Here is a 19,973-nt window from a genome sequence, read left to right as displayed (position 1 = left end):
TAGAATTTCAACCTCCACTTTTGGCTGAAAATGACAAATTAAGGCAATGTTGTAATTAACAAAAACCAATGCGCATTCAGCTTCCTTTTAGGAGTCATCCTATGAATAACATGTAATATGTTTTTATTTCCTTATACTGAAATTTCCTTCCAGGAAATTACTGTGAATTTCAATTTCATCGTGCCTGCAGGATAGCACGTTGTTATCAAACGGAAGTACGCGCCTTCTCTCTCTCTCTCACTCACACACACACACACACACACACACACACACACACACACACACACACACACACACACACACACACACACACACACACACACACACACACACACACACACACACACACACACACACACACACACACACACACACACACACATTCAGTCACTCACTCACTTACTCACACATACATACAACTTCAGTCCGTGTAAAGTTCCCTCTGAGCGCGGATCAGTCAGCAGCATGGCCAACAAGTGGGGGATTCTGTGCGCCTTGTCGCTCTCATGTTTCGCTCTTATTGGCGCTTCCAGAAGAGAAAGAGGTAAGAACAACTAAATGACAGAAGAAGAAAAAAAAACAAAAAACAACACATACTCGTGCGCGGATTGTCACTTATAAGACGGCTTAACGCGTCTCCAACTCTTCTGAGTTGTTTTACGGTCTTCGCAGTGAAGAAAGGAAAACTCTTTTCTTGTCAATCTCGTGCGTAAAAGTGGAAATGCGCGAGCTATTTATTTATTTATTTGAACCGCTTCACAACCTGGATTTAGTTTAGTTCTGCTCGGCTGTTGTGTGTGGTTTGCTGAATGTCAGTTTGGAGTATGTTTTTAACCCCCCCCCAAAAAAAACTCTTGTAAAGTGACAAATTAGTGACTTGATTTTTTGCACGTATGTTTAAGAAGTGATCGATCATTCTGCGTAACGCTGCTCAAACGGATCACATGCCGATTTTCTTTCTTGGTAAATACTGAAATCTATTGGTTTCAGTTTAGAAGGTCGGATAACTCGGGTTTGTTTTTGTTTTGCTGGCGACTTTAAGTTCCGATCAGTGAGTGAGGAGATGTGTGAGAGCGGAGGTCAAAGTCCAGATCGACACTTACCGGCCAAGACTTCCACCTGAGCCCCGTGTCGTGCTGCAATCCATCACCACCGCCACCACCGCTGCCGTTTTCTCAGTACATAGAAAATGTTTGTGCGATTAAATACAGATAATGTTGTAAAAGATAATAATCAAAACGTTTATATTTTCATGTACAATCAGTTTGTGTGGCAGCAGAACTTGTTAGGCATTTTCCCAGCTTCCTTTTTTTTTCTTCATTTTTATTGATGAATAAATACTTTAAATCCCTCTAAAGTGTTTCCTGCCTTTGCACATAGTTACCTGAGATCAGATGAATTGGATAAAACAGGATAGGAGCTGGATGGATCTTGTTAAAGAGACTCAAGTGGAGATTAAAAGTAATGCATATCTTTTAAACCATTTATTTTTTGAACGTAATTTTTTTAAATATGTAAGTGTAATAGAAACAGATTAGTTAACAATCCTTTAATGTACAAACGATGAAGTCTGGTACTTTGGTGTGAGACAAATCATAAGTGCGGTGAGAGTTGTTTTGGTGCAGTATGGTTCAACCTCTGTGGTGGTGGTGGGGAGGGGGTGGGGGGCATCCTTCTACACTTGACATTGAAAAAAAAAAAAAAGCACTGATCTGGAAAATTCTTCATAATTAAGAATCAATCTGATAAAAATGTGCAAATTTCGTGACACTTGTGGTGTGTGTATATATATATATATATATATATATGTTTTTTTTTTAAGATCGTATTTCTTGTGTTTTCTTGTGTAAAAAACCCATTTCTCTCTCTGTGGAAATGGTGCTGCTACTAGTCATGACTCCGAGTTCATATTCTCCTGGGACTTGATAGTTTTATAGTTGATAGTCACTAAACTAGGAATCCAAAAAACAGCACCAACTCGTGGGCCGTCATGCTAGCTACAGCATTTTAAGCATTTCCGCAGTTTCCGTGGAAACGGACATTGTTGTGGAAAAACTGAAATTGTTTTTGAAACGTGAAACTTGTCTGAAGCAAAAACGCACATTTTTCCCCCCCACAATCTCAGGACTGTGTGAACGGGACCAAAATAGAACAGCAGGCATATCAAGTCAAAAATGTTTTTAACGATAAGTAAGCTGCATTACGAGCACGTTAAACTGCCCCTGCAGGCGACACATCGGCTCCGAGTTGCACACAGAATACACATCTGTGTACATGTATGCCCGTCCTGCTTGCACCTCCTCTCCGCCTGTCACGTTTGCAAGAACAACATCCCAGCGGCCTGCGGTAATGAGGCTGCTGAGTATTGAATGTCAGACAGCCAAGCGAAGCTGTGAAAGGTCCGATTCGAGGCAGGTTTCATCCGCAGCGGTGCGCGACTGTGATGTTCCACGTTCTCTCCGCCCCCTGCCAGGGAATACAGGCTCGGTTAATGAAAAGCTCGCAGCAAATAGGGGAGATCCGCAAAGGTCACATCAAATGCGGAAGGCCAGATCTCGCCGCTGAAGGCTGCCAAAGATCGACTGTGCGCCTTTCATGTCGGCGTGCGTGGTTTCTTATCTCCCGCCGACATACAGCCTGTTTGATGCATCATTTCCGAGTATGGAAAAAAAAAAACAAAAAAAAAACTTTTCTGGCTATGCCTAAAAATTGTAGGATTGGATGCTTGGAAACGTTTTAATGGGCAAAACGTCCAGATGTTTTTCATTTAGTTTGGCTGAAATGCATGAGAGTGGGGAGGATTAGTTTTTTGGGGAGTTTTCTTGACACTCACTTCTTTGCAACATTCTCAAAATATTCAATGTAAGAAAACTAAACAAAAAGTGACGCCTGAATAGATTTCGTAATATTCAGTTCAATTCAATTATATTTCTATGGCAACAAAGACAACACTTGCCACTTCAATGCAATTTTACAGAGAAAAAAAAACGAGCAGTTCCACATGAGCAACAGGCGGTGGAAAGGAAATACTGGCTTTTAACAGGAGGAAACCTGCAGAACCAGACTCTAGAGGTGGATACTTTCTTCTTTTAGGGGGGGTTATGGGACGGAAAAGAGAAAAAAGAATGGAACAGATGGACAGATTGTGGGGGTTCAGGTTCAGGTAGGCGGTAGGGGTTCTCTAGCCAATCCAACAGAAATACATCCACTCGCTGCAGACGGGTGGGGGCGGGAGGCTCAGATCTCCGAAGTGCATCAAAGTGGAGGACACTAATGTCCAGGAAGGGTGTCAGTGAATTTCCTTTCAATTTTACACTTTATAGTTATTATTATTATTTCCTGTCAGAATTAACACAAATTTCAGACCCAAGTTGACAAGATTGTAAATATCAACATGTGCTCAATGTTTTTGTCTTTTATATCTTACTAGTCTTAGGAATATTGTTATGTGGGAAATGGAGAGTTCTTTATAAATGAGTTCCTCAGACTATTTCCTGATTAATAATTGTATTCAGGGTTAATGTAAGTTAAAGTTTAGTGACCAATATTGTCTCTATCACTTCCCCTGCATCGTCCGTGAACCAACTGACTCATGTTTTCTGCCACTCTACGTTCCAGTGACTCAAATGTGCTTTTTTCTTTGGTCTTTTATGGCCTTAGTGTGGGGTTTTTGTAACGCTCACTTGAATCTTCCATGTAGAGTGTAATTTTCCCAGCAGGGAGTCTCAAGTCAAATTGACGCGTATCCCTCCCGATTCCTCCAGCTTGACAAAGATTTACTCAAAACATTAGATGTTTGCATTAATTTCAATACGAAGAAAAGACGTAAAACAAAACAAACACTTGTATCGAGACGCCACAATCCATACAAACAAGCCAGAGTGTAAATTTCCCTCACGATACGAACGTCACACTGATGTTTGTACAGCTTTGAGGTGTTCTCAATACCAGAAGGGAATTTTTGAGGGTAAATAATTTGTTTTGACATGGTGATCGTGGCAGAGAGGTGATTAAGCCCCTGATGTGAATCAGGTGTGGTGCCTCACCTCTCTGCCCAGAGACAGGAAGTGACAGGCGGGAGACGCACACAGTGGCGTCAAGCCTGCGAGAGGAGCTGTGTGTCTGGTGCTTCAGCTTGATTTGAGCTTTGTTTTTCCTTTAATAAAAGAATGATGATTTAGGAAAGCCCTGACTCCACGCCTCTGTGGGTGAACCCGACGGGGGCATGCACTACTGCCACAGTAATATTTCCTTCTTTGTACCATTATTGGAATTATTGAATGCATTTTACCCTGTGTAAAGTTGTCTATCCATTAGTCACTTTATTATTATTATGATTATTATTATTAGGAGTAGTACTAATAGTAATAGTTGTATAGTAGGAATGTGAGTAATACGGGTTTTTCCACATTTTACATTTGACTTGATATTGGGTGGATGTCCTTAAAAATAATGCCTTTCTATTGCTTCACCAAAAACTCAAGTCCCTTAAAATCCGCAGTCGGTGAACCTTGTTTTGATAACAAGTCATTTGGAAAAAACCAACAAAGAATCATCAAACCTCCCACTCGTCTTCACGCTTGACTGCGTTGTGCTGACTGGTTGCGGCTCGAAACCCTTCAAATGGCCCCGAGGCAAGTTTTAGCTTTTCCCTTTGACATCCGTAGTTCCTCAAACTTTTTTGTGCGTCGTTTAAGTTTTGTGTTGTGTTTGATTGCCTCTAAAGTACAATAAAGAGAAAGATTTGTACTATGTTTGTTCATAAACCACAAAGTAACTTCCAGCTGGGGTATAACTTACGATAGGACACTCAAAGTCAAACATAAGGTCCGTGGGTCAAAACCGCCAAGCAAATTGTAATGCTGATGCTGTTGCTATAAAAAACTACTGTAGTAAACGAGCATTAGAAAATGTAGAAAATTGCTTTGTTCCGGTCAGCACTCCGTCTGCTGAATTTGCTCCATAGTTTGATATCAAGGCTGCTCACATAAAAAAAGCTTGGCAACCAACATGAGGCATGAATAGCTTTTCTCTGTATAGATCAATGAAAGATCAGTGAGATATAGCGCGCAGCTTTTTTTTGAAGAGGGAGATAATGTGGTATGGGTTGCTTTGGAAGGACTTCACTGAGCTCGCTTCGTGTTCATGACCAGTGATCATTTGTCAAAATGTAATATTTAAAGGTTGTTGTCGTTCATGTAATCTACAGAAATGCATAGCTGAGTTGGTTTGAAAGAGAACTGTGGATCGTCTGCGTGGCTGCTTATCAGTCTGCTTGTGATCCTTGTTGAGCAGGACAGTAGGACTTCACGTTGCTCCGTGACATGAAGACGGATCATTTATTGTCAGTCTTAACATCGATGCTGCCAAATGTGCAAGACTCCTGAGAAAGCAGAATGTCTGAATTTTGGAGAAATTTACTGCAACACAAGCGAAATTGTTTTTTTTGGTTTTTTTAAAAAACAACAGCAATAATATAAAAAGCAGCAGTTTCCTCTGTCATATCGTTTATTCTCCATAGTTTTGGTTCAGTGTTTTTTGTTCTCTGGACTACGGTTGGCTGAGTTGGGAAAAATCTCAATATTGGGATTGTAATTTCTTTTTTTTTTTTGCAGCATTGTTATACGGAGAGATTATAACACCCCTCTCTATGGAGCCGCTCAACCACACGGCACTCACACTAAAAACGGTTTGAGGTCAACATACACTGTATCGCCAGAAGGATCGATTCACTGATCCAAATGATTGAATTCAGGTGTTCCAAGCACTTCCATGCAAAGCATTGGATGCAGTGCTGTAAAGTACTGCATCACTGGACTCTTCAGCAGTGGAAACGTGTTCTCTGGAGTGACCAATCACGTTTTTTCGTCTGGCAATCCTGATGGATGAGTCTGCGTTTGTGGTTTCAAGGAGAACAATACTTGTCTGACTGCATCGTACCGAGTGTAAGGTTTTGTGGAAGGGGGATGCATGTTTTTCTTCAAGTTGATGTGATATATTCACCCATTTCACGTCCGTGTGTTTTCTAATCGGGTTATGTGGAACAGCTCTCCCCGTGAACACGGCTGGCAACTACATGATCTTCATGAATACCAAAATGTTTCCGAGGTGTACGACTGATGAAAAAGACTCACAAAGTTGTGAACATCCTCTCGTATATCAAAAGCGAGGCAGACTGCCAAGACTTTGTTCACCCAATGCCAGGCTTCAGCATCAAGGATATGACTTTTATCTATTTTTAATCGAAAGGATAATGGCTGTAGACGCCACCACTACTACCTGTCAAAAGCCTGAGCTGCAGAAATGGTCCCTCATGGCAAACCAAACAAGGGGCACCCCCGTCAAGACACGAAAAGGTACAATCTTTGCTGAAAACGTCAGTAGGTGAGGAAATAGTTATTGCATCTTCTTAAGGATGTCTCTCTTTGCAGTATATTTGATGACAAGCTAACAACTAACCCCAGTGTGTGGTTCGTGTTGTACTACATTTTGTGACAAAAGAGTGAGTCACTGTCGCTTCTAGTCGAAACGTCTGCAACCTGCAGGTCCGGAGCCACATGTGTCTCTTTAACCTCTCTATAGTGGATCCATGAAGCTTTCAGAAACATTTTGGGGAAATTAACCTTTTTGTTTATTGATTTTAGTCGCATAAAATATAAAAAAAAAAAGATCTAATCTCTCGGGTAAAAACAGATAGACAAGGTAAAACAGCCAGAAATTGCTAAAAAAAAACAACAAAAAAACCCCTGCTAAAATGGCTAAAAGTACAAAAAATAAATACATAAATAAATACAAGGGAGACAGTAAAATTAGAATTGCTGGTACAGATTCTCTTTTGGGGAAACAGAAAAATAAAAGGAAGAAAAAACAAAAAAGAAGAAGGCAAAAAAATTCTGGGAAAAAATAACAAAGAAGAAAAACAAGAAGAAAATAATAAAAGTTCCAGAAAAGTTGTGTTTGCACGGACAGGGAGGTGGAGCATTTTCAAAACGTTGCATTTTCTCTGGCTCGGCGCACGATTGTCTCGTAAATGGACACCGACAATGAAAGTTTTCCATTTACACATGAAAACATCGTGTAAACAGCACCAATAATTCTCAAATGTCGTTGGATTACACTCGTGAATGCACAGGCAGAACATGCAAACTCTACACAGACAGATTCGGTCTGCAGAGCGACAGTGGCTCAACGAGTCTTATGATGGAGACATATTTTATTCCTCTGCTTTTAACAGTGTATTTTTGCTTTGTTTTCTTTTCATACCGGTGCCAAAGAAAACTTCTTTTCTTTGACCTTGTTCCAAGCCAGGCGAGCGTGAACGAAAAACTTTGCCTCACCACATTTTGAATATTTCATCTTTGTTATTTTAAGCAGCTCATATTCAGGTAAACAGTCAGATACGAGGGCACAAGGCCAGCGAGCGGCCTCTCAAAAGCCAACAGTATGGTGCATACGTCTTTGTTGAACAAGAAAAGTCAAGACCAGTCAAAGACCAGTCAAGCCACAGATTACTATAATAGCCTCATGCAGTGCAATGTGACAGGAAGTCACATGTATTGGATGAAAATTACAAAACGGACTAAAGCAACTGGAATAGGTTAAATGCACAGATGGCGCTTTAACACAAACACTCAATAATTGACTCTGAGCTATAAACTGATGAAGCCTCGACAATGAGAGACGTCTTTGAATCCTGAAAGCAAAATTCAGCCACCTTTCGTTTTGGAGAATCGGGAACCTTTATGAGTATTTAGAAAATACTAATTCAAAATTACAAGTTCAGGGATGTGATATTTGTTCGTCTGAAGTAGGTCAGGATCAAGGTCAAAGTGAACTTTACAGTCAGGTATAAAGAATTTATTAAAGAAACCTGATTCATACAATGTACACACATACACATCTATTTTCATCTATTGGCAGTTGGAAGAATAGATTCCTGTGCCTGTCGGATCTGCATGGAGGTCGACTGAACCGATGACTTACAAATGAATGTTGTCTTTACTTTTAAATTGTAAATTTTCTTCAGGGGCCACATACAACCCAATTTCATCTTGTGTGGGCCAAACTGGTAAAATACTGTCATAATAAACCTTAAATCTGAACTTTAAAGATTGTCTTTGTCGTGGTGCCGAGTATATGCGATGAAAATGTCTATACTTTAACAAAATACTAGAGAAAATAACGACAATCTCAACATAAAGCCAATTTTACTAATACCTTCTAATGCAAAATACAGTGAAATGTCCCAAAAAACCCCGTCTATCAGCTTTTGCATTCTGGTACAAACGCCGCCTGACAGCATGACTAACGCTGGTTTGCGACGATGTAGCCAGCTGTCGTGCCGATATCTGAGCTCGGGTCATGGTGTTCACTACACTGAAGCCTGGATTGGAGTCTTGGTGGGTCCGTTTTGGTCCACTGACCTGTTGTCTGACACCCCTGGTTCACATTGTACTGCAGCGTGCGAACGACAGCGTTTGTGGCGTTGCTTCAACGGAAAACCGATGCAGTTTCCAGTCAATCGTTACGGTACAAGAAAGCAAAAAAAAAAAGGCCTTAAATACAAATGAAGAACAACTCGGTCCATTCTTCAGTTGTCTAATCTTGGCCACAAAATCCTACCGGGAGTGTCTATCTACTTTTACGGCGCCCTGTAATAATGATGAGCATTTAATCGTTCTGCAAAATTACTTTATTGGATTGTAAGAGCAAAATTGCTTTTGGAGTGAGACATACTTTTGCTTTTGTGCTGCAGAACTGAGTTCTCTCAAACACTCTTCGTATTTAAGAGGCTCGACGTTCCCAGCGACAATACATGTTTATTTTCTGAACCCTAAATCACACGAGGATAAACGTTCTATGAGCCTAAACGGTATCCAGACAGTATTCCAACAAACGCTACCAGGGGGGGCTTTTATATTATTCGTCCGTCGGAGGTATGAGAATTCAAGCGATAAGTAAATAGAGCGAGGCACACTCTGGACTGGCTTTCATCAGCGTTTTATTCACAGTGGAACATTAGCTTTCACTATTTGCATTTCATTTCGGTGCTCTTGAGAGGTAAAACAATGAGGGACGCACAGAACGGGTTTGGAAGTGAACGTCGGTATCACTGGCAGCGCCGTCCCGGTCGCTTCACTAATCGCCTGGCGGAGCTGTAAACATTGTGTCTCATTAATTTGGAGAGAAATTTAATTAGATGCTCGCTTGCTGTTTGAAGTGGTCCTTTTATTAGTGGGCCCGGGGCCATAGGCACTGAGGAAACTGTGGAGCATGTGCCATCTTCATTAGCGTTGGAGGACTCGAGGAAGGGACCCGCTGATGAATGTCACTGCAAACATTTTACTAAGAAATGTCTCCATCTTTGACTATAATCAGGCATTGCTTAATGTCTCCTGCCATCCCCCGCCATAGTCGGAGCTTCATCTTCTCTAATAAGAAGATGTTTGCTTGATCTCCACGTGGAGCTCACTATATAGCTGCTTTACTGCCACAACAGGAGCAGCCCCCACCCCCACCCGCCAACACCGCCTCCCCTCATAATCTATCTGTTCCTTCTGCTAAGTTATTTTAATTGTACTGTGGGACAAAATCAATCTTCTCTTTGTGATTAATAGTATTAAATTTGCAGATACACATGAAAAAAAAAATTGCATTAAAAGTAAAGGTGTAAATTGATTAAAAAATATATATATATTCACTGCACATCACCCTTTAATTGATGACAATTGTTCACACATGTAGCAATCTTGTGATTACTGGACAAGCTCACCATTTAACTACACTGAGATTTATGCATCTGAGTCCTTTGTCTTGAGTTGACACCTCCCACTTTCCTCTTGTCTTCCGCATCGAGTCCTCCCAGGTGATGCATTACTCATCTAATAATACTTTATTAATCCCTTTGGACCCTGAGCTCATTTTTTGGACTCCTGCTTCGCTAACCCCCTTGATACCAGTAAAGGCCCCTGCATACTCCCATAAGAACCCATAAGAACAAGAAGAGAAGTTCGGCTGTGACGTCAGCCAGCTGCTGGAAAACAAAATAAGGCTTTTTTGGCCGGACAGTTCATTTTCCGCTAACAAGCTGTCAAGCTCGCAGGCCACGCGTCCTCACAGCAGGCACAAGTCTGTGAAGCAGCGTTGTAACTTAAAAAGGAACATCAGACATACCTTATGGTTTAAACTTGCAATTTACCCTTTATATAAGCTTGCAACTGCTGTACCTGTCAGAGACCCTCTTTATCTTCCTTCAGATTTGTCCATAAATCATACCCTGCATATACCCTTAACCAAGTAAACCCTCTGAAAAATGTGCAAGACACAACTGCCGACTTTGTCTCACTTTCTGCTAATAGAGAAATATGATAGAGATGATAAAGCAAAAATATTGTGAAGAACCTTTGGCTCACGTTTGCTTCCATTGTTCTCAGACTATTCATGCCTCTCGTCCCACTCATGGTTTTGTATCCAGTCTCATCCTCTCCACACGTAATACTTCTTTTTATTGTCCTGCTGTAATATGTTCTTCTTAGTCCACCATGCAGTCACTTGATTATCTGCTGCTTCATTGTCCTCAAATGTCTCCCCTGTGTTTACCTTGCAAATAGGAAAACAACTGTAGCACTCCGACTCAAATCAATGAAGCTGGTGAGGTTTTTGTAACCTGGACTCATCTGCTGTGAGGATTTATTTTTCACTGTTTGAAGATTTGTCTGTGCGTGAGACCAAAAGCCTGAAGAGACTTAACGTGTTGCCCTCTGAATACTGAAAAATATTACTTGGTGGACAGTTTTGTTTGGGTTGTTTTGGAGTTCTGACACTCATGAATAATAAATTATATACAAAGGAAGTTCAAAACATGCTCTGGCACCAGATTACAACAGAAAAACCTGATGGCATGCCCTCTATTATACAGTCAGAGGAATATTTTAACATTTGCATAGGTGGAAAAACATTGCGAGTGATTAGTAACAGTGTGAAAATGATACCATTGCTTTAATGTAAAAATGTCCACCCAGAATCTGCTCATGTTTGTTCTGAAACAATTACAATACAGTGGCCACGGTAAACAGAACTTTTTGAAAACGGCTCCCAAGGTAGAACTGTGTGAAGATGCTCCGGCTCCATCGTAAACGCTGCTACTGCAAATTGTTGTTAGTGATGGAGCTACAGGCAGGAAATCACACATGTTGATGTTTACTTATTTGGGACTGTGCTTCACATTACTTCACATTACCTACCCGTTATAGTTATTGTTTTTTTTTTTACTGGTATTCCTTTTTAAAACTCAAATATTCTGTTTTAAATCTTTGTATTTTTTATATATGGAATTTTCATTTTACCTGCGACTTGTCCATTTCTCATCATGATTTCCTCATAAGAGGAAGAAGTATTCTTGACTTACTTTTTCACCCAGCCCAAATTGTAGGACATGGTGACACATCATCCAAATATCTGGTTCACTGATGACTAAAACATTTGCTCTTGCTTTTTATGTGTGAGTTTTTTTTTTTTGGTTTCTTTTTTTCATTGACTCTTATGAAACGCTGTGTGAGTGAGCTTGGTTGAACAAACGTTTGGCAAACGGATATTTGGTTGTATAAGTAGCAGCTGGTTGAGCTGCCTGTGCAGTGGGAGGTCTTGGTAGAGATCCTCCATCTTTGATCCTTGTTTTTATAAGATTTATATTTAAAAGAAATGAGGCGCGTTACAGTGTTTCAAGACATGGGTTGACCTCCAAATGACTCCAGGTTTTGTTTGGGTTTCGCCCTGAGATGTTGCTGGTTTCCCGTCTTAAGTCATGACTTGGATTCGCTTGGATTTTGTTTGGGCTCTACGACAGGATGTCAGTTTGCCCTCTGATGGCCTGAACCGCAGCATGGACTCCATCCACAAGACGGGATGTTGCTGTTGGACTGGTCATCCAAAGAGTTCAGATTTATATTTTGACTTGCTGAGAGACCTGACATGGATTTTTCTTTTTTTTCTTTTCCGAAAGCCAGAAAATGTGAGTTGAATTTGTCCTGACGGAACCCGAAACATAATCCAACAGATTTAAATCAGCTTTTTCACTTCATGAACATTGGGTGTAGCTTGTTGATAACCTCTTTTTCATCCTTTAACGGCCCTGTCACATCTGTTTTTCTTTAACAAAAACATAAAAAATAATGATGATCATTCCTGGAAATGTCTTATGAGTCATAAACACAAAAACCAAAGTCTTTTTTAGTTTAATAAAAAATTTTGAGCACATTTTGTGCAACTTTTAAAGTGACTTCCCACTCACTACCAAGCGTTTGTCTCGCTTCCTGTGCAAACATATCAATACATGTGACTGGGTTCCCAAATAGAGACGCAGGATGGATTGGGTCCTGTTGCTGCGTGCAGCTGAGTATTGATGTTCTCGTCTTGTTCTTTGAGCTGCTTCACTGCAGGTTTTACTCCCCGCTCAGAGGCAAAGAGCTGAGGTTTGCTGGAGGGGCTGCCTGCAGCGGCTCTTCTGGTTGTCATGTCTGCCTTCCGACTTCCCTTTCCACCGACTACAAAGAAAATTCCCCGTACATATGCTCCGATGCAGTTTCAGATGCCGCGTGTTCACCTGCATCGGCTGAAGACTAAACCATAAACTCCTCGTGACACTCCCTTATGTAATTTAATGGACACTTCGTTTGACTTGACTGACTCACGAACAGCGAAGAGTTCAAAAGTCTGCACTGATTCATTTCTGACATTATGTAAAAGGAAGGACACTTTGGTGTTTAACACAACAGCAGGAATGTTGATTTATGGAAAAACTATAGAGCCAAAAGTGATCTCATTTAGGCTCCACCGCTTAAGTTACTGCATGAAGATTTAGAAAATCATGACGACTCCAATGTTTTTGTTCTGAGGCTTCCACAGACTGTTTGCAAAGGTGCAATGTTGATTTCATGAACCTCGTTACGACAATATTTATTACTTGACAAATGAGGTGAAATCAAGGCTTCTTCTCCCATAGATCCTCAAGGTGACCCGTCAGAATCTTACAATCGGTCAAACCTGTCTGGTTGTTTCGCTGGTGTTACGTTGATCTTTGTGTCATATTCCGCTGCATTTCAACTGATTGGCTAAACCATGATGATGATTATTCTCATCCTTACTAGGGATGCACCAATGCTATTTAAAAGACGAGAACAAGTAGGAGTACTTACCTTCAGCTCCTTGGCGATACAGAGTACTGATATGAGTAATTTTTAGATGCCATTAAGCCTAATTTGTACTCCATACGCGAAGGCTATGTGTTAAAAATGTCACTAAGGGTTGATTTACTGGTCTTGTACGAACTGGCTTTTGCCTCCTCTTGATATTTTGGTCAAACAAAATTTACAGTCGCTCTTATTTTTGTAATTAAAGAATTCCTGAACCGCTGACATCACTTGTTCTAACTCGTCGACCTACCGCTGACATTACTCACGGTTGACGTCATATAATACTCCCCGATTTTTATCAGGGATCTGTTACGAGTACGAGCACCCCGTGCGATATCGGACCTGATACTGGTGTCGGTGTATCTTCTGACTGTGCCGAAGACGAAAACCGAGAACTTCCGGAATACATTCTAGTTTTGTCAATCTTTTACAAAACCTTCTGAAATCTTTACATTGTGATACCCGCCACGCTGTTGCCATTCAGATTATTCTGCGCCCGAGACTCCTCACAACACCCAAGTTCCGCAGCGTTCAGCATGTTTTCACTAACTCCGTCTGAAATCGTGGCTATTTAGCTAAAACTATTTTGATAACTACAAGGTTCCACTCCTTATCTTCAGAGAATGAAATCTACTGCTTTTCTAGTGTGAAATAGTGTTACTACTAGTGGACAAATTAAGAACTACTGCACTTTTATTGAAACACTGTATTTCATGTTTTTGGGTCATTTCAATCAAATGTATTTTTGAGCTGGATTGAACCCAGTTGTGGGCTGGATTTAACCCGTGCATGTTATGTTTGCCTCCCCTTGCTTAAGAACATTCGTTCCCAACCTGCAGCATATTATGTACAGTATTTGCCACAAAAACACTCTAGAATCTACACAAGACTTGGGGAACTTGTCCATTGCTTGTATTTCGCAGGTTCTTCTCCTCCTCAAAGCGAAAAGGACTTCCAGATGAGCTTACGGAACCAGGAGTATCAACTGGGTTAAACCTTGAACTCCAGGTGGGTTTTAGGCACACTATCCAGCCAGACATGATAGACCCTGACACGGCACACGTTTCCTCATGTGATTTGTATGTAGAAAGCAGACGCTCCGACAAAAGGCTTCGCCTGAGGGAACCTCTGAATCAGAGATAGCTCATTTTCACATAAGGCTGCTGCATGGGGAACAAATGTGACCTGCAAGAGAAAATACCTGTCTCCTCCAATCTGACACAGCTGGGGAGATGACAAATGTGCTCGGAGGAGCATCAGCCACAGGTTAATCTGTGGTTCCTGTGCACTGTCGCCTGCAGAAATTGGCAAGGGAAGCTCCCTTGGCTCTGTCGTTAGAGAGGAGACACTGTCTGTTCGGTCATCTCTCCATTAACTTGACAATATTTAGTTGGGCTATTCTTTTGGGGGGAGGGAGGGGGGGCTGGTGCGGCTCACAGGCTCACATCCCCGAGGGACACATGGGACCAAAATGCCAAACACCGAGTGTTGCAATGTGTTGTTGCTTTTTGGATTATGCAATGCACCAAAAAAAAAGTTTTCATCACCCAAAGGGAGAGTGAGACCGAAACATGCAACATTTTCACATTTGTGCAGCTTTTGTTCTTTTATTTACTGCGAAAATATTAAATATCACTGATTGAAAACATGTTCAATGAGGGAGATAAAAACTCAAGCATTCAGGGCTCATTTATCACATCATAGATTATCGAGTTTTGCATCGAAAGACATTTTTCTAGTTATTCATCATACAACTTGTTTTGAACCATTCATTCAGCTTAGTGTCTTTTTTTATCTGTCATTTGATTTTTTTCTTGCATTCAGCTTAAAGCCTTTTTTATTTATTTATTTATTTTTTTAAATACATCACTCATAGGTTTATTTATGATGACAGCATTATTTGGTTCAATCAGTATTGTATCCTTCCCATTGATATACAAAATAGAGAATATTATTAAATTACTTTAATTTAGTCAACACTATTAGCCTTAGTTTTCCTGTAACTTCTGAGGGTGTTTTTTTCATTCATTTACAGTGTTTTCTGTTTTTTTCTTCCTCTTGTGTTTAAGCATATTTAAATCCAGTTATTCAAACTTCTGGTAAATCGGATAAGTCTCTTTTAAATTCTTTCAACATCTTATTTTTTTAAAAAGTTTTTTTTCATGTATTCAGCACAGTGTTTTCCATTCATTCAGCCTGCAACAGTGGTGTAGTCCAGGGTATACATGGCAGTGACGTGCAGTCAGGGGAGCAGTCATCTTGGAAAGAAAAAAAAATGTAAAAAGAAAAAAAATTAATTAAATTGTTATATGTATCCAGTGATTATACTATAAAGTTATTTTCCATTTAACTTCACCAGTTTTAGATTATTTTTATTCAAAATCGCTGAATTTTCACATTTACCATTCAAATACTGAGAAGAGACTTGCGGTGAGGCAGCAGCCAGCTGAGCCTCACCATGGATTGCGCAATGACTCGGCTAACTGCTGGCCTGCTGTGCAGTGAGACCGTATTGCTATCTCTCTGTATGTCGCTATTAAAATGTTCAAACACTTTTGCTATATGAATTATATTATAAATTTCCATAGTTTAGTTAACAACTGTATGTGTGTAACGTGTTTCTTGTGCTGAGCAATCATAAAACGGCTGCGAAGACGCACTGGGTGAGGCACGCAGTTCTCCTGCCTCATGGTAGAGGGCGCTAGTGATCCCAGGGATCCTTCTTGCGACTCTTCGGCTGCAGAATAAGTGACAACAAGCTATCTCCATCGAGACAGAGACTTTTAAAACTGAAGAAAGATAAGGAAGACTTCTATAAACAAGTTATCGATGCTTTTGTTCAGAAGGAGCGGCGCATGGACTTCATTTATAAGTAAAGGTAACACCATAATAACGTTTTTTTTTATTAAATGTGCTTTTTTGTGTGCTACAGTTTGTATGTGTAAAGAATGCTGGTATGAGCTTTTAAACATAACCCGTTTACTGCTGCCAATCAAATGGTGAATAAGATACACTTTAGGGTTCATATGTTTGTAAATCTGACTGTGATGAAGTCAGTGCCTCACCAGCCAAGAACCTCACCGCACGTCACTGATACATGGGTATATTAGATCTTTTAGTCTGCATTTTGTACATCCACTTCCACCCACCACTCAGCAGTATCTACAAGCCAGACTGCCAATATCTTTTTACCTAGGATGATGACGCCGCGACCCATTTCTACTCTGCCTCTGATTGGCTCGTCAGCCAATTACAGGCCGAGTAGGGCGTGCCGAGATGAGGCAAAGATTGCTCACCAATAGTTTATATTGAAATTATGTTTCAACAAGCTCATATTATGGAAGGCATTTCACTATCTAAAGTTGTGTTACGTGCCACCATTTCTAAAACAATGGCATTCCTGACTTGCTTTAAAAACGAAGACAAAAATCGACAGTATACCAACTTCAGCGGGGACCACCACCCCACTGGCCTGTGATATTTCTGTTCCTTCAGTCTGTTGATGTTATTGTCACTCACATTTCACTTTATTTTTATCTGCTTGTAATATAAAAAACAGGAGGGTTATTGATGAAATTGCTTCTGGCCTCTCTTTTTCTTTCGACATATCTTCATGTGAAGTATTTTGCAGCTGCTGTTCTATGAGGAGAATCTCATTTGGTTCGTGGGAAACGAAAGTGGCCTTTTTTTGCACTCGGAGTGAATGACACCAACTGCGGTGCTAATTAGGACGGAGCTTGCCTTTTTGAGTCACTCACTTTAGCTTGTTTAAACAAGATAGTGGTATCTTATGCGAGTCTGGAAAGTGTTGAGTTCGGCCGGCCGCCTGCAGATGGATAAGGAGATGGGAGGGCTTCCTGCATGAGTCGTACTGACCATAAATGTAAGCTTTCTTTAGGGGGACAGAGTCAGGAAGTTACGAGTCTTGGAGGATACCGAACTTGAGCGAGATAAGAGTTATTATTATTCTCTCATATGGAAATGAGCGATGGTCAGATGTCTGGAATGGAAATGTAGCATGGGATATATAGATTACTCCTGCTATTGTAGTCATTTCTTGAATATATATTCTCTGGACACGAACTTTAATAAAAAAAAAAAAAAAGATGAGGTGGGCAGACTAATTGCACACGGTAGCGAGCAGAATGGACAAAAGGTTTCGGGGAGTGAAAGAAAGAGGTGATCTAAGTCTGAACTTGTCGAAGTCGCAGAGAAAGCAGGATGAGAGGGCAGCTGCTTTGTCTGCAGTCTGTACTAGTTGAGACAGGGTGGAAGGGATGATGGGCTTCTTTTGACCGCCCCAAGCCGATTGCAGCTGAACTGAGCCGAGGTGTCTTTTTTTTTTTTCCGCATAGGTTTTAAACATCCATGTGCACACAGAACTTTAAAAACAGGCTGTCAGTGGGGCTCAGGCAGAGTCCGGCCATGAAGCAGTTCACACAGCAAATGTGTGGCTGGTTTTTTATAAACACATTCTGTTTGCTTACCTGTTAATTTTTTTTGCTGGTTGCTTTCTTTGGTTTTATTTTGTGGTTATTCCAAGTTTATAAAAGTGATGCGTATGTGATTGGTTTAAAAAAAATTAATTGCAGGATACAAAGAGACTGAATGGAGAGGGTCGCAGGTTTTAATAAGCTTTCTACTCCTTCCTACTCCTTTCAGTTCAGTTTTCGTTTTCACTGTATTCATTGTTTTTGTTTTTATTTATTATTTTCGAAATAAAACAAAGGAACTCTCCTGCGCTGCGTGGCGTCGGTTCATCTGCTGGAAATGCCTCAATGAGGGAAAATGAAGCACAAACAAAGAAGTTGAGGCTGAATTTGTATGGCATATTAAAGTGGAGAAAGAGAGAAACGCTTTAACGCTTTGCAGGGCGTGCGTATCGAGGGGCTGAGCGCTGTTGGGTTCAATGCCAGTGCATCGTAAGAAAAATTACAAAAACAAATTGCACAACCCCGCACTGGTACACCGGGTTTTTTAATGCATTCAGCTTTCCTGACTTTTAGATCTGCTACAAGATCTGCAAACGATAAACATGGCGGAAGAGACAATAAGGCACAATTCTGAAAGGAAAAATGTCAACAACCTCTCTTTGACAAGATGTTTGGATATAAATACAAACTGTGCAGCTGCCTGATGTTCCCAGCACGGTTAAATATACAAACTCGTGTGGCTCAAATATGAAGTTTTAACTCCAACTGTGCGTAAAAAGCAATAACATTTAATTGAAAATCCAGAGAAAGAAATCACAGTAACAGCAGGATGTCTGCGTCCTTAAGCTTTGAAGGATGTTGAAACATCCAAAATAATTGAACATACATTTCCATCTGAAAACACTCTTTGTAAAACTTCCTTTTGTAGTTTCACGTCTCAAGTCGTTTTCAAGTATTTTTTTTTTTTCCCTGTTTAACCCAACTTCTACCCAAATTCTCTCTGTTTTTCCTCTATAATTGAAGCATCTCTGGTTCACCCGTCACAACATATTTGTTCTCTCCTCACTCACCGAAGAGCCGGATGTAAACAGTCGCTGTTACTTTTGACTTTTATTGAATTACTGAGTTTGCTGGAATATCTCAACCTGCCACTTTGAGGACCACAATTTAGTCACTACTGATTTAATGTGAGAATGGTTTGGGAACACGTTCTCATATTGATCAACATATGGGCTTTGTAGCTACTTACCCCCTACTTACCCCCATACCAGCACCATCAGGCTTATTTCCCCATTACTGTCACATAGTTATGATGCTTACGTAGATATTTTGGATTATATGAAAACAGTTGCAGAGCTAGCAGCTTCTGGTGGTAGCTTTTACATCAACGTGCAACGTCAAAGTGCAGCACTGTCACTATTTCACTGGACTCCTGTTTACTGCAGGTCAAACGCTTCAATACTCACAAAGCCGCTCAGAGCTCACAAATGGCTGAGTCGCATTAATATTAGCATATTTCCTAATTAGAGTTTTCTTGCTATTAGTTTATGAATGAGTTTCTTCCAAGAAGTGCTGACATTGAGATTATGGAGCATCCATACTGAACTTGGGTTTACGCAACACTTTCAAGTGAAAACGCAAAACTCTCTGAGTTGGAAGACAACGCTGCTCGGCAACCACTGAAAACACAACATTTTGAAAATGGCTCCCAGGGTGGAGCTTTTTTTTTTTCCAAATGATCCTTCGCTGTGTAAATGGAATGAAAATGCAACTTTTTGTAAATTCTTGGGCTCCGTTCCATCTCTGTGTAGTCAGAGGAAATGCCGCTACTATGCATGTGCACCACGACCACGATAAATGGCTCTTCTGCACATGTGGTAGTAGATGGGCAATGGCGCCCTCCAGAGTCTCATGACTCCCAGTCCATATTTTGCACGTAACTTGGAAGTTTGGTACTTGACAGTCACCGTAATAGTAAGCCAACTTGGTCGTTTGTCCATATGAACGTTCGCCTGTGTTAATGTTCATAGCTTATTGTTCTCTGCGATGTTGCAATGCGAGACTTTTCTGAAAGTGTTTTTGCTTTAAACGTTGTGAAAATTGGAGCCTTAGATTTGTACTAGCAACCTCCAACCATGACCGCCACATTGAGAACGATGAAATTCACATCAGTTTTAAGCAACACGCTCATAAGACCGCAGATGTCACGCAGTCTGTAGAAGCCTTATGTGTTTTTGTTTTCCTTTTTGCACTGCATGCTGCCAGTGAAGCCTGTTATTCAACTGAAGTATGAGAAGATTGCTTCAGATAGTGTTCATTGTCGGGGATAAACTGAATAGCGCTACTGGTT

The 19,973-nt window shown here is 40.6% G+C and overlaps 1 protein-coding gene across 1 annotated transcript in view; it reads left to right on the top strand.

Annotated features, from left to right (window-relative positions):
* Positions 1–242: 242 nt before the first annotated feature.
* The window catches only part of tfpia (tissue factor pathway inhibitor a), a 55,915-nt gene continuing 36,184 nt past the window's right edge, over positions 243–19,973 (top strand). The window contains exon 1 of the mRNA XM_080478093.1: positions 243–544. Coding sequence (XP_080334219.1) covers positions 466–544 — 79 coding nt within the window. The 5' untranslated portion in view covers positions 243–465. The remainder of the gene's footprint in view (positions 545–19,973) is intronic.

Source organism: Lipophrys pholis (assembly GCF_963383615.2).
Source record: "Lipophrys pholis genome assembly, chromosome: 13".
Taxonomy (NCBI): domain Eukaryota; kingdom Metazoa; phylum Chordata; class Actinopteri; order Blenniiformes; family Blenniidae; genus Lipophrys; species Lipophrys pholis.
Note: the sequence above shows the minus strand (reverse complement) of the source record. Positions and strands in the feature narration are given on the sequence as shown.